The sequence below is a fragment of the Megalobrama amblycephala genome, linkage group LG24 (assembly GCF_018812025.1).
Source record: "Megalobrama amblycephala isolate DHTTF-2021 linkage group LG24, ASM1881202v1, whole genome shotgun sequence".
Taxonomy (NCBI): domain Eukaryota; kingdom Metazoa; phylum Chordata; class Actinopteri; order Cypriniformes; family Xenocyprididae; genus Megalobrama; species Megalobrama amblycephala.
In genome coordinates this window covers 480,001-492,650 of record NC_063067.1, presented here as the reverse complement: position 1 = coordinate 492,650, position 12,650 = coordinate 480,001, and the positions used below count along the sequence as shown (strand labels likewise).

Here is a 12,650-nt window from a genome sequence, read left to right as displayed (position 1 = left end):
TGGTGAAGTTTCGGTAGTGACATCATTGTTCTGGTAGTGACAAAAGAAACTCATAATCATTTATTTTGGGGAAATAAACTAAATTTCAGTACAGTTATGCAAATCATTAGTGTTTTAATATGTTTTAGTATGTGAGTTAAATCGTGTCATGTGATGCGGTCACTACCAACACATTACTGTCACTACTGAAACTGTGCATCACGACCGAAACATGGGATGATTTGTCAAAAATAAAGTATATTGAATGATCAACTCAGATGTTATTATAGTGTTTGATTCAATGTTTATTCAAACTAATGAATCCTTCACTTTGAAATCAGTTTGATAAACTTTATGACTTTTACAAAGAAAGATTGGATTCAAAATGCAACAAATCTCATAAATTACACTTGAAATATTGTTAAAATTATTGATTTACCTGTGAGAACTTTTTTTAATAAAATAGCAAAAAATATATTTACAAGGTAGATGTAAACAAAATCTTAATAGGTCAACGTGACCCTTCTTATTAAATTATTTATTATTGTGTTTCGGTACTGACAAATTCGGGGATATTCAAAATATTCCAAAACTTTCTAAAAAATACAATATGAGAATTAACTGCACAATTACTAGAAATATGTAGCTTATTATACAATTTGCAAACATACAAAATTTGTGGAGAAAAAGACAAATTTTCAACTCAATTCTGTAGAATGGCCCATATATAATTATAAATAATTTATATTTAATTTGTATCAACATTAATTGCGTGTGTTTATGAGTTTTAGTGAATTTGTCACTCTTTCCCGCGTTCCGATAACTGAGTGTGTGAGTTCCGACACGGAATCATACTAATGGCGGAGGTCAGCTCATGAATTATTAATCTGTGGCGTGACGCGATTGGCGGTGGAGTGTGAGCGCCAGCGAAGCCTGCTGTGCACGAGGCGCGGCTCATGAATATTAATTCAGGCGGAAAGTTACCAAGACTCTTAATATTCATAAGCCACGGTTTCCTCATAGTAGACCGGTCATTCAGCGAGCTTTGAGGAGACCGAAACAAAACCACGACGTTTCACGGCAACAATAACTGTAGTAACTATTGTATTTTTACGATCGTTACCATGGTGATTTTTTACAGGTTTGTAATTAACTGCCCCGCGTGACGCACGCATCGCTCGGTGGGAGTGTCCGGTAACCGAACGTCATACCTCCGACGATATTCGGCGTCCGTACCGAGAGGCTGAACCGACCGAGTCACACGGACGGATCCAGATGTCTGACTGTTAATGTGAGCAAACGTTCCGCGCGATCTCAGGGAATTACAGCGCCATGGCTCGGGTCGGTACCGGAGCAGACGGCGCGGAACCGGAGGAGGTGAGTGTCGGATATCTGACCGCAAACACCGGCTGTGCCTCCGAACCCTGACCAGCGATGAACTGCTTCTGCTGTGGCCTCGAGCGCGCTACTTAGGGAACTCATTAGTGACAGCCTACATAGGGCGCGTGTGTTTGTCTAAATGTCTCTGATTTAAACACTCTCGGACTCGGTTTGTTCAGGTAAACGTCTTTCATTGGCGTAATTATGCAACGGCCGTGACGTCATGAAGGTTACGCATGCAGTACATTCACGCGAAGCGTCGTTATCATGATCATTGTATGTTTATGAGCAGTCACGTGATCACCATAACATGCGAATGCGTGATATGTGCATGACATGTCGCAGCATGTCATTTCTTATATAAAATATTGTCATCTGATGGAAACGTTTCCATGGCAACCAGGTGCTTCAGACCGCACTTATCCTGAAACACACACACACACACACACTGCTCTGTAGAGATCATCTGTTGAAAGGCTTTTAAAGCATGCTGTGTGTGTGTGTGTGTGTGTGTGTGTGTGTGATGGTTATTTATTGATAAACACCCTAAGCAGTGTGTGTGTGTGTGTGTGTGTGTGTGAGTGTGTGTGTGTGTGTGTGTGTGTGTGTGTGTGTGTGTGTGCAGATCCAGTTACTGTCACTGTGTTTTTTTCCACTGCAGAATGTGTGCTTGATCGGAAACACAGATATTACTGCGTGTTGACTGAGAAATGTGTGTGTGTGTGTGTGTGTGTGAGTGTGTGTGTGTGTGAGTGTGTGTGTGTGTGTGAGAGAGCTGGTGATCTGTAGCCTAAAGAGTGTAATCCACTTACACGATTACAACACTACACACACACTAAACACGATTAAGAGCATTTATGGGCCATTCTACTGCTGTCCCACAACTAAAAACATGTTTAAAAAGCATTCAAGTATTCAAATTTTGAGATGTTTACTAACATCCTTCTATTATCTATTGAATTCCACAATATTTACAATATCAGTAAGATTAATATATATAAAATCATCATTTATTGGGTACTTTCAATTGAGAGGAGTCTGTCCTGAACACTTGTGAAAATGATGTTGAAATAATTTATGCATTTTTTTCCATTGTTGTTTTAACAGCAATATTTTTTATTTTTTATATTTCTATTGTTAAACCATCAAACTTTATGTAAAAAAAATGTGTCTCGCATTTTCATGTCACTACCGGAACAGTGTGTGTTTGAGTCATTGATCTGAGACTGATTTTAACACACTTCTACATTTCTGATCAGGCAACATTCCTGTGTTCCTCCTCTCACAGCCTCTCTTTCACAGCAGATCATCATCATTCTGAGTTAAATGTGTTCAAAAGCCTGTAAATCTGTGTGGAGCTTTAAGAACGTCACTAACAAACACCTTTTTCTGCAATTAAACAAACTTTTTTGGGTGTTATTCCATTAAATGTAGTGTTTATGTGTGTTCAACTGTTCAGAACTGTGATGGATAACCATGTGCTGATTATCATCTTTGAGCGGCTCAAAAGTGTCTGAAATTGTCACGACTGAAACATGTGGTGAAGTTTCGGTAGTGACATCATTGTTCTGGTAGTGACAAAAGGAACTCATAATCATTTATTTGGGGGAAATAAACACAATTTTAGTACAGTTATGCAAATCATTAGTGTTTTAATATGTTTTAGTATGTGAGTTAAATTGTGTCATGTGATGTGTCACTACCAACACATTACTGTCACTACTGAAACTGTGCATCACAACCGAAACATGGGATGTTTTGTCAAAATAAAGTATATTGAATGATCAACTCAGATGTTATTATAGTGTTTGATTCAATGTTTATTCAAACTAATGAATCCTTCACTTTGAAATCAGTTTGATAAACTTTATGACTTTTACAAAGAAAGATTGGATTCAAAATACAACAAATCTCATAAATTACACTTGAAATATTGTTAAAATTGTAATTGTTATTGATTTACCTGTGAAAACTATTTTTAAAAATAGCAAAAAATATATTTATGAGCTAAACGTAAACAAAATCTCAATAGGTCAATGTGACCCTTCTTATTAAATTATTTATTATCATGTTTCGGTAGTGACAAATTTGGAGAGATGAAAAATATTCCAAAACTTTCTGAAAATACAATATGAGAATTAACTGCACAATTACTAGAAATGTGTATCTTGGATATTATACAATTTGCATAAACACAAAATTTGTGGAAAAAGACATTTTTCTCAAGACGTTTCCAACTCTGACTCTGAACCAGTTCTGATGTGATTTTTTTCCCCACTTTCAATTCTTTTCCTTCAATGAAAGGTTAGATTTTTTTTGCTAATTTTATGAATTAAAGATCAAAAGGACAAACAATGCAGATTTATTTTTACAGTCATGTTCGATCATATTTCAGTCAACTATCTGTGTGCAGTCCAACTTTAAAACTGAGGAATTTACAATCACACACACACACACTGTCCACAGACACACGTCACAATTCTGTAGGAATTTAAATAGTTTGAAAGGGTGCAGTTGTTTACCAGCATCTGTCGTTCTGTTTGTCTGCAGGTGAATTATTTTATCTCGCCAGTAACTTGTGCTCTACTAGATTGAATGTTGATTATTTCCTCATATTCTCCATTGTTGCAGCTCCTCTCTTCCCAGTCTGTCAGTAACGCTCTGTTTAGTTCCTGTCTCTATGAAGCCCCTCCTTCTGAAAAGCACAATGTGCTCTGATTGGTCGGCTGCAGCAGTGTGTTGTGATTGGTGTTTGGGAAATGCCCCGCCCCTTACCATAACCGCCAGTTTCAACACACTACTAACTAACTCAACCAGGCCCCGCCCCTTTATTCTGCATATGAATTATTTAAATGAGGAATATTGTGAAGTACCCCCGAGAACACACAACAAAGGGGGCGGGGCCATGTTGGGCTGCTTTAGAGAAGAGGAAGAGTTGTAGTAGAGTGTTGTTGACATGCCGTCATTTTACACCAAACGAGGGTCAATTCAACACAAAAGATGAACATGACGGCACATGCTAGTGGATGAGTTGAATCAACTCCACAGCAACTACATCAATTTATCCACTAACCATTCAGAAACGTCTAAAAGTTGTAACTTCTTCCTGAGTCTCTCCATCAGTGTCGACTCCGGTTTGAACAATGTAAGGTTGTTAGTTCATTTAGATGAGTGTTTCCGTTTCTTTCATTAATGAATGTTTGTTGTTTTTTCAGTGCTGTCTATTTCCTGTGCACTTTGACAGATTTAGTTAAATATTCATGACGGTAAATGTCACTGTTACACACACACTAACATGAGGCCTAATGCATTATAAAGCTCTTCATGCTGCTGTTTCTAGAAGTACACAAACACAAGTGTTATTTGATCTGAATACAGTAATGAAGATGGATTTATCTGCACAAAATGCAACTATAAGTGAAGATATTGTGATGAAGACATCAGGTCTGTGTGTCAGACAGCGACGGTCCAAACCGAGTTACGTAACTGGACATCTATAAATAGAGACAGTCGTGTTAGTGGAACATCTGATCTGAGCGCAGAGAGAAGCTCATGTGTGTTGAGTGTTTCTGCACTGCAGCTGCTGTATTTCTGACGTGTTTATGTTCATTATCTGTTCGGTTTGTTTCAGGACTGTTTTGAAGATGCTTTCGATCGCATCCCAGTGTGAGTATCACATCAGCTCATCCCTCACAATCAGGATCATTGATCATATTTATGTATCAGAATAAAATCTGTGTGTGTTCAGGGCGTCTAAGATGGACCTGCGTACGTCTATAGAGGAGTGCACCATGGCCCTCAACCTCGTCCTCAACAACAAGTTCTCTGAAGCCCTGGACCTCCTCAAACCCTGGTACACCGCTGACTTTTCCGAGCAAAAACGCACATGAACCTCAAGCTGAAGGTGGAAGTTTGTACAATGATACTGAAAGGCTTTTACTTGTTAACCGTAGGTCTAAGGACAGCATGTATCACGCGTTGGGCTACAGCAGTATTCTGGCGATGCAGGCCACCATGACGTTCGAGCACAAAGACATCCAGACCGGTATGGCGACCATCAAAGACGCCTTACAGACCTGCCAGAGGTGCGGCTCAAGCATGAGTTCATCATCACTGAAGCTGGCGCTTCTGGACAGTTCTGACTTGTTCCCGTCTGTCTGCAGGTTCAGGAAACGAAACTCAATGGTGGGCTCCATATCCAGCCTGATGTCCAAACAGCCGTCAGACAGCCTGAAAGAGGGTAACCGTGTGATTGAGACACTGAGCGCTTAGTCACATGTCTGAATGTGTTTGTGTAGAGATCTTACTCGTGTGTGTGTGTGTGTGTGTGCAGAGGAGATGCATGCGGAGATCTGCTATGCTGAATGTTTGCTGCAGAAAGCCACACTAACATTTGTACAGGTCAGTGAACCGCTTCACTCCGGTCCAGTGCGTCTACACCGGCTTGACTAATAACTTGGCAACAGTGTTATTTACATGATATGATGCTACATTAGTAACGCCTGAAGGGAAATGAACGTTACAGCAGCAAAAACACAGACTCGCACACAAACCCATAAAATGGGTCATTGACGAATGAGGCTTTTAAAAACATAATGGAGATATAATTAATTTTTTTATTAAGTGTTAACAAGGAGATTATGTGGTTTTTATAATCAATTAACACTGATTTTGTCTTTTTTTTTTACAAGATGGACAAAATTTGTCACCAAAAAAAGTAATTTGGTTTAACCAAAATTTCGGTTTTACCAAATGACGATGTTTTCAAACAATGCTAACAGGCTTTTTAACAAGTTGTAAAAAATATTACAACATTTTCCATGTTTTATAGCGGTTGTACCGAATGACCTGATGTTGAACAATTGAAAACATGAATTTTTCAAATAGTTAAGAGAGAGTTAGTTACTTTGCTTCATGACCATGTGGTCTGAATGATGTCACATGATAATGACCACATGACTTGATCCAGAATGATCCCTTTATATCAGTTACTCCGAATGAAATCAATGACATTCATTTTTCCGGACATTATTTCTCATAACAAAGCAACGACTTCTACACATAATTTTAACACCATTTTGCACTATGTTGATATATGATGTTATAAAATCATGCCAGAATAAAAAAATATATACATTTATTACATTTTAAGATATTTTAATCACAAATGAACGGTTGGACGGTTAAACCGAATGACCTTTTGACACTTCAAAATCTTTAAAATACATTTATATGTAGAAAAATATAATTAAACCCTTCTGGATTCAATAAAAGAGATCTAGTTGTACCTTACACAGCAAAATCCCAGAGTTAAATCAACTCTGCTCAGATTACATATGGTCCATCTCTAAATAGTGTTAAAGTAACACTGAAGCAGAGTTAAAGTTAATGAGATAATTAAGTGATGATTGTGCATTAGTGATGAACACCTGCTGTTAACAAGCAGAATCACTGAAGAAAAGACAATCCTCTGCTGAAATCTTGTGATATCTTCAGTGATTCTGCTTGTTAACAGCAGGTGTTCATCACTAATGCTCAATCATCACTTAATTCATTGCTTAATTATAAACTTAATGAGATAATTAAGCAATTAATAAGGCTGTGACTGAAGTCAGTTGTAGTTCTTGTGTTTCTCTTTTCTTCAGTGATTCTGCTTGTTAACAGCAGGTGTTCATCACTAATGCACAATCATCACTTTTTATTATTCGCTTAATTATCTCATTAACTTTAACTCTGCTTTAGTGTTATTTTAACACTATTTAGAGAGGGACCATATGTAATCTGAGCAGAGTTGATTTAACTCTGGAGATTTTGCTGTGTAGATACTTTGGATGTCATATCTTTGTTTTTTATTATTATTAAGGCCTTTTTGGACAAAAAAAGACCCCTGTCGTGTCATTGACCCACATATAAATAAAAAATACCATCTAAATAGTTTAAATCTCACAATTCTGAGAAAAAAGGCAGAATTGCAAGTGATAATCAGTATTTTGAGAGTTGAGCTCTTTAGTTTTTTCATTCTGTGGTGGAAACAAGTTTTTATAATATTAATTATGCAAAATAAATATGAAATATAAGACACATTCTCATTCATCACTGCTTTGTGTTTATTTCAGGATGAAAACATGATCAGTTTTATTAAAGGAGGAATCAAAGTACGCACAAGTTATCAAATCTACAAGTGAGTCTGAAATCAAGCATTCATATTCAAAAAATGTGATTTAATCTACTGTATAATATCTGTAAAAAATATTGTATTAATATTATAATATTATTATTGTTATTATTACAATATTGTTATAATATAAATAACTTGACAGTTGAAAACTATATTTTATAATATTTAAATATAATATATTATATAAAATAATATTTTATAATTTCTAAAAATATAATTATACTAATATATAATAATATATTATAATAATTGATTATTGTATAATTATATTTTTTATATTATGTTTTGTGAACGACAAAAAAATCAATTTAGTAATAATCAAGATAAAATATATTTGAACATACACATTATATATATTGATATTATTATTATTATTATTATTTATTATTATTGTTCTCTAGCTGAAGTGTGTGTGTGTGTGTGTGTGTGTGTGTGTTTAGGGACTGCCAGAATGTGTTGAACATGTCTCAGGGAGTGGGCGGAGACAGCGAGGCCTTCAGACAGTTTGAGGGCGGAGTCAAGCTGGGGATTGGCTCCTTCAACCTGGTCAGTCAGTGAGACAGGAAGTGCAGGAGAGTCACTGTGCATGTGATTAAATTAGACTGATGTAATAACTGATAGAAACCAATTGAAAAGTGAAATGCAGCAGATGAATGGATGTCGAGCTGAAGCTTTAACTGTGTGTGTGTCAGATGCTGTCTTTACTACCTGCACGAATCCTTCGACTGCTGGAGTTCATCGGCTTCTCAGGGAATCGAGTGAGTAGCTGCTGATGGGAAATTAAGCTGTTCAGACGGAATGAGTTGAACTAACGGTGTCTGTCCTGCAGGAGTTCGGTCTGTCGCAGCTGCGGGACGGCGCCGGCAGTCACAGTCTCAGATCAATCCTGTGTGTCCTGACGCTGCTCTTCTACCACACTTACGTCTCTCTCATCCTGGGTAACCACTGCACCACACAAACACACCTGACCAGGAGAACTGGGCATCAGATGCGATCTGAAATATCAAAATATCAGACATGTTTGAAATCAACAAGGACTGAATGGAATCATAGACTTGAAGTCAAATGCCCAATTTTGACCAGTGGTTTAATTTTTATTTATTTATTTATAAATATTGATATAAATATATATATATATATATATAAACAAAAACACAGGAAAATTACTAAACTTTGACAAAAACAATATATATAATTTATTTAAGTGCTATTTTAGTTTTATTAATATTTTGAATTGGCTTTTAGTTTTAGTATTTTATGTTAATTTTAGTTTCATTTTTAGTCATTTCGTTATGTGCTTTTGTCGGGGGTTTTTAAATATTGTTATTAAGGTTTAATTTTATTTATTTTATTTTATTTTTTTCCAGTTAATAATTTCAGTGCTTCACCTTAAACTTATTTCAGTTTATTTCAGTTTACATTTCTAACTTTTGTTTAGTTTTTCAACTAATATTTATATTATATTTTATTTTATTTCAGCTTAATTTGAATTAAAAGGTTTAGTTTTAGTTGATGATAATAACCCTGATTTATATATGTTTTGAATAATGTATTATTGTTTGTTTTATTTTATACATCATAAATAATATGATAAATTACAATAATAATATTCATGGCTTTAGTATTGTTTTAATTTCTTTAATTTCAAACAATAAACCATCAAGCTTTTAGTTGTTTTTTTTTGTTTGTTTTTTTGGATAAGTAGGGTTTTTTTTTTTTTTTTTTTTTTTTTTAAGTTTTAGTCAAATACCCAATTTTGACCAATGGTTTAATTTTATTTTAATTGATGATTTAATTATATATATTTATATTTAACAAAAACACAGGGAAATTACTAAACTTTGACAAAATATATATATATAATTTATTTAAGTGCTATTTTAGTTTTATTCATATTTTGAATTAGCTTTTATTTAATACTTTTGTTTTTTTTATGTTAAATTTAGTTTAATTTTTAGTCATTTCGTTATGTGCTTTTGTCGTTTTTAAAATATTGTTATTAAGGTTTAATTTATTTATTTATTTCCAGGTAATAATTTTAGTGCTTTAATAATTTCAGACTTATTTCAGTTTATTTCCAAGTCAACAGTTCTAACTTTTAGTTTAAGTTTTTCAACTAATATTTATATTATATTTTATTTTATTTCAGCTTAATTTGAATTAGAAGGTTTAGTTTTAGTTGATGATAATAACCCTGATTTAAATATATTTTAAATAATTTATTATTGTTTATTTTATTTTATTAATTATAAATAATATGATAACTGTGAAATTACTATAATAATATTCATGGCTTTAGTATTGTCTTAATTTTTTTGTCGTTTTTTTTTGTGTTTGTTTGTTTTGTTTTGTTTTTGTATATGTAGATTTTTTCAGTATTAGATTTAGTTATCTTGGTACTGTATATATTCATTTCAGTTAATGTTTATTTTATGTCAAGTAACGAACATTTTTTATGGTTTTAGTCTTAGTTTCAGTGAACTATAATAACTAAATCAGAGCAGAAATCACGCAGTGTATTCCAGACTTCACTTCTGCTTCATGTTGTGTTTGTGTTTCCTGCTGTTTGTGTCGTAATACTGAGTGTTTATTGCGTTTCAGGCACTGGTGAGGGGAACCTGGTGGAGGCCGAGGCTCTGCTGGAGCCGTACATAGAGAGATTTCCTCGGGTGAGACACACACACACACACACACACACTTGTTACACACTGTCACATGGTGACTTTAGCAGTCCTGATTCTATTGAAAGCTGTTTTTGTTCCCAGGGCTCCATCATCCTGTTTTACTCGGCTCGGATCGCCTTACTGAGGGGAAACTTTGAGAAGGTGAGGGGGTTTTGCTGCGGTCCGCACGTGTGTTTACCCGTGTCTTGTGTTGTAACGGCTGTGAATCTCTCAGGCAGCGGTGAAGTTTCAGGAGTGTATCGCGACCCAGCAGCAGTGGCGTCAGGTCCATCATCTGTGCTACTGGGAGCTGATGTGGTGTCACTCGTTCCAGCAGCAGTGGATGGAAGCGTACCGATACGCTGACCTGCTGTGCCGAGAGAGCCGCTGGTCTAAAGTAACACACACACACACACACACTTCAAATGCTGTAATATTATCGCTCTCACTGCACTGACGCTATCAGACGAGAACAAAACTTGAGCTGAATTGATCTGAATAATGACTGCATTACAGCTGAAATGGAAATTGTTTCATAAATGATGAACTTTGGAACATCAACACTGTTATTTTCCATGTAATACTATGAATCTGCTTCAAAACATCTGTATTGTATATCTGTATAGACTCTCCCAAAGTTTGGCAGTAATTCACAAACACACATCTTAACTATAACTACACCTCGATATGAATTAATAAATAAAAGATGAGCAGGAAGCACATACAGTACTTTGCTTCAGAATGATTCTAGAATGCAAAATAATAATCCTAATTATGGATATAAAGATCCATTTCCAAAAGCACCAACATAAAATAACAAAACATTGTAATACAGAATATTCACATTTTGTGAAAATGAAAACTAGATAAATAAATACAATTAGAAAATGCTGAAATATTTGTTAAATTAGCTTAACTTGAGTAAATGATGAGGATGTTCATTTCTGGGTGAAATGTCAAGATATCTGTGACGCGGAAAACAATGTTTTTGTTGATTTTACCGGTAAACCTCTCTTGTGCGGCGCTTTGTATGCCAAAAAACAAAAGGAATTGTTTGATTTACATTTTAAAAGTTGTTATTTATTTATGCATTTAATTGATTACCACAGTTTATGATAATAAATTTGCATTAAATCATAAATCCAGAAAAATTAAAACACAACACCGAATTTCTGAATAAAAATAAAACATTTCATAGGGACACATTATTGTAAAATTTTAAGTTTTATTGATTAGACATGCTCTTTGATTATTAAAATTTAAGTAAACCTTCAAAATCTTCAAGCTTTTAAAACTTTTTCAAATTTCTGGTCAGGCTTTCTCAAGCCAGCTTCAAAGTTTGTCTTGACTAACATTTTTGTCTAGTTAAACTATTGAAGTTTTATGATTTAGACAAACTTGATTATTGCAATTTAATTAAACCTTTAAAAAAATAATAATAAAATAATAAATAAAACAGAATCTAGAAGAAAAAAAACTAATTTCATAGGGCCCTAAAATGTAATTTGTTAAATACAGTTTTATTTATCATGTGTTTTTGTGTATTTATAAATTTTGTAATTATCATAATTTTTATAATGCTGTTTTGATCTGTTTGCTCTTTTTCCTGTGATTTATAGTGAATTGCATTAAAACCAGTCAGGATCAGTTTCAGTCTATATAAATAATATTTGTTGTAACATTGAACCCACAACTATTGAAAAACAAAGACATTAAAAAAATTACCCTGTTTTTTTAAGTCATTGATGGTAACAAGTGAGATTTCGAAGGTATTTTGAGCGCGTACAGTACGATGATCAGCTGTTTCTCCTCTCTCAGGCCATCTACGTGTATCAGAAAGCTGCTATCCTGAGCATGATGTCCGAGCAGGACGTGAAGACGACCGGAGAGAGTATCGTGGAGTTGTTCAGGTGAGTCTGCCGCGTCTCTCGTGAGATTCCTCGGCGTTTGCTGAGGCTGATGGTCCGCGGCTCTCTCTGGTGTGCCGCAGGCAGGTGGAGGGACTGAAGCAGCGTCTGGCCGGGAAGTCCATCCCTACGGAGAAGTTTGCCGTGAGGAAATCCCGGAGATACTCGTCAGCCGTGCCTGTCAAACTGGTGATTCCTGCTCTGGTGCGTCTCTCACACACACACACACACGCTACAAAAAACACATGTAAATCAAGAGAGGAGGAAGTCATGGGTCTGTGGTTCTTCACACAGGAAATGATGTACGTGTGGAACGGCTTCACCATCGTTGGGAAACGTGCGGATTACACTGAGAGCTTACTGGTCACCATCGAGAGAGCGGAAGAGCAGCTGCGCAACGATCCCAGTGAGACTTTATTTGAGCCGTTCATGAACCTTCTCGAGTGAGAACTCTGACTGCGTTTGAGGAAAAATCTAATTGCCATTTATTTTCGTGATAAAAATTGTGGCTGTATGTATGATTGTTTATGTAATGTTGTTGGT

General features: G+C 35.4%; 1 protein-coding gene and 1 long non-coding RNA gene across 3 annotated transcripts in view; one reads left to right on the top strand and one right to left on the bottom strand.

Moving 5' to 3' along the window:
- Positions 1-974: 974 nt before the first annotated feature.
- LOC125260725 (tetratricopeptide repeat protein 39B) overlaps positions 975-12,650 on the top strand; it is a 16,111-nt gene continuing 4,435 nt past the window's right edge. The window contains exons 1-16 of the mRNA XM_048179226.1: positions 975-1,356; positions 4,991-5,025; positions 5,108-5,212; positions 5,313-5,444; positions 5,523-5,599; positions 5,693-5,760; positions 7,476-7,540; positions 7,978-8,083; positions 8,230-8,295; positions 8,367-8,475; positions 10,139-10,206; positions 10,303-10,362; positions 10,436-10,597; positions 12,019-12,110; positions 12,191-12,311; positions 12,402-12,513. Of these exons, the coding sequence (XP_048035183.1) occupies positions 1,312-1,356; positions 4,991-5,025; positions 5,108-5,212; positions 5,313-5,444; positions 5,523-5,599; positions 5,693-5,760; positions 7,476-7,540; positions 7,978-8,083; positions 8,230-8,295; positions 8,367-8,475; positions 10,139-10,206; positions 10,303-10,362; positions 10,436-10,597; positions 12,019-12,110; positions 12,191-12,311; positions 12,402-12,513 (1,423 nt within the window). The 5' untranslated portion in view covers positions 975-1,311. The remainder of the gene's footprint in view (positions 1,357-4,990; positions 5,026-5,107; positions 5,213-5,312; positions 5,445-5,522; positions 5,600-5,692; positions 5,761-7,475; positions 7,541-7,977; positions 8,084-8,229; positions 8,296-8,366; positions 8,476-10,138; positions 10,207-10,302; positions 10,363-10,435; positions 10,598-12,018; positions 12,111-12,190; positions 12,312-12,401; positions 12,514-12,650) is intronic.
- The window catches only part of LOC125260731, a 12,972-nt gene continuing 8,259 nt past the window's right edge, over positions 7,938-12,650 (bottom strand). For both annotated transcript variants that reach the window (XR_007183110.1, XR_007183111.1), the window contains exons 2-5: positions 11,926-12,339; positions 10,400-10,592; positions 8,246-8,532; positions 7,938-8,080 (exon numbers count right to left, since the gene is read on the bottom strand). This is a non-coding gene — a long non-coding RNA (uncharacterized LOC125260731). The remainder of the gene's footprint in view (positions 8,081-8,245; positions 8,533-10,399; positions 10,593-11,925; positions 12,340-12,650) is intronic.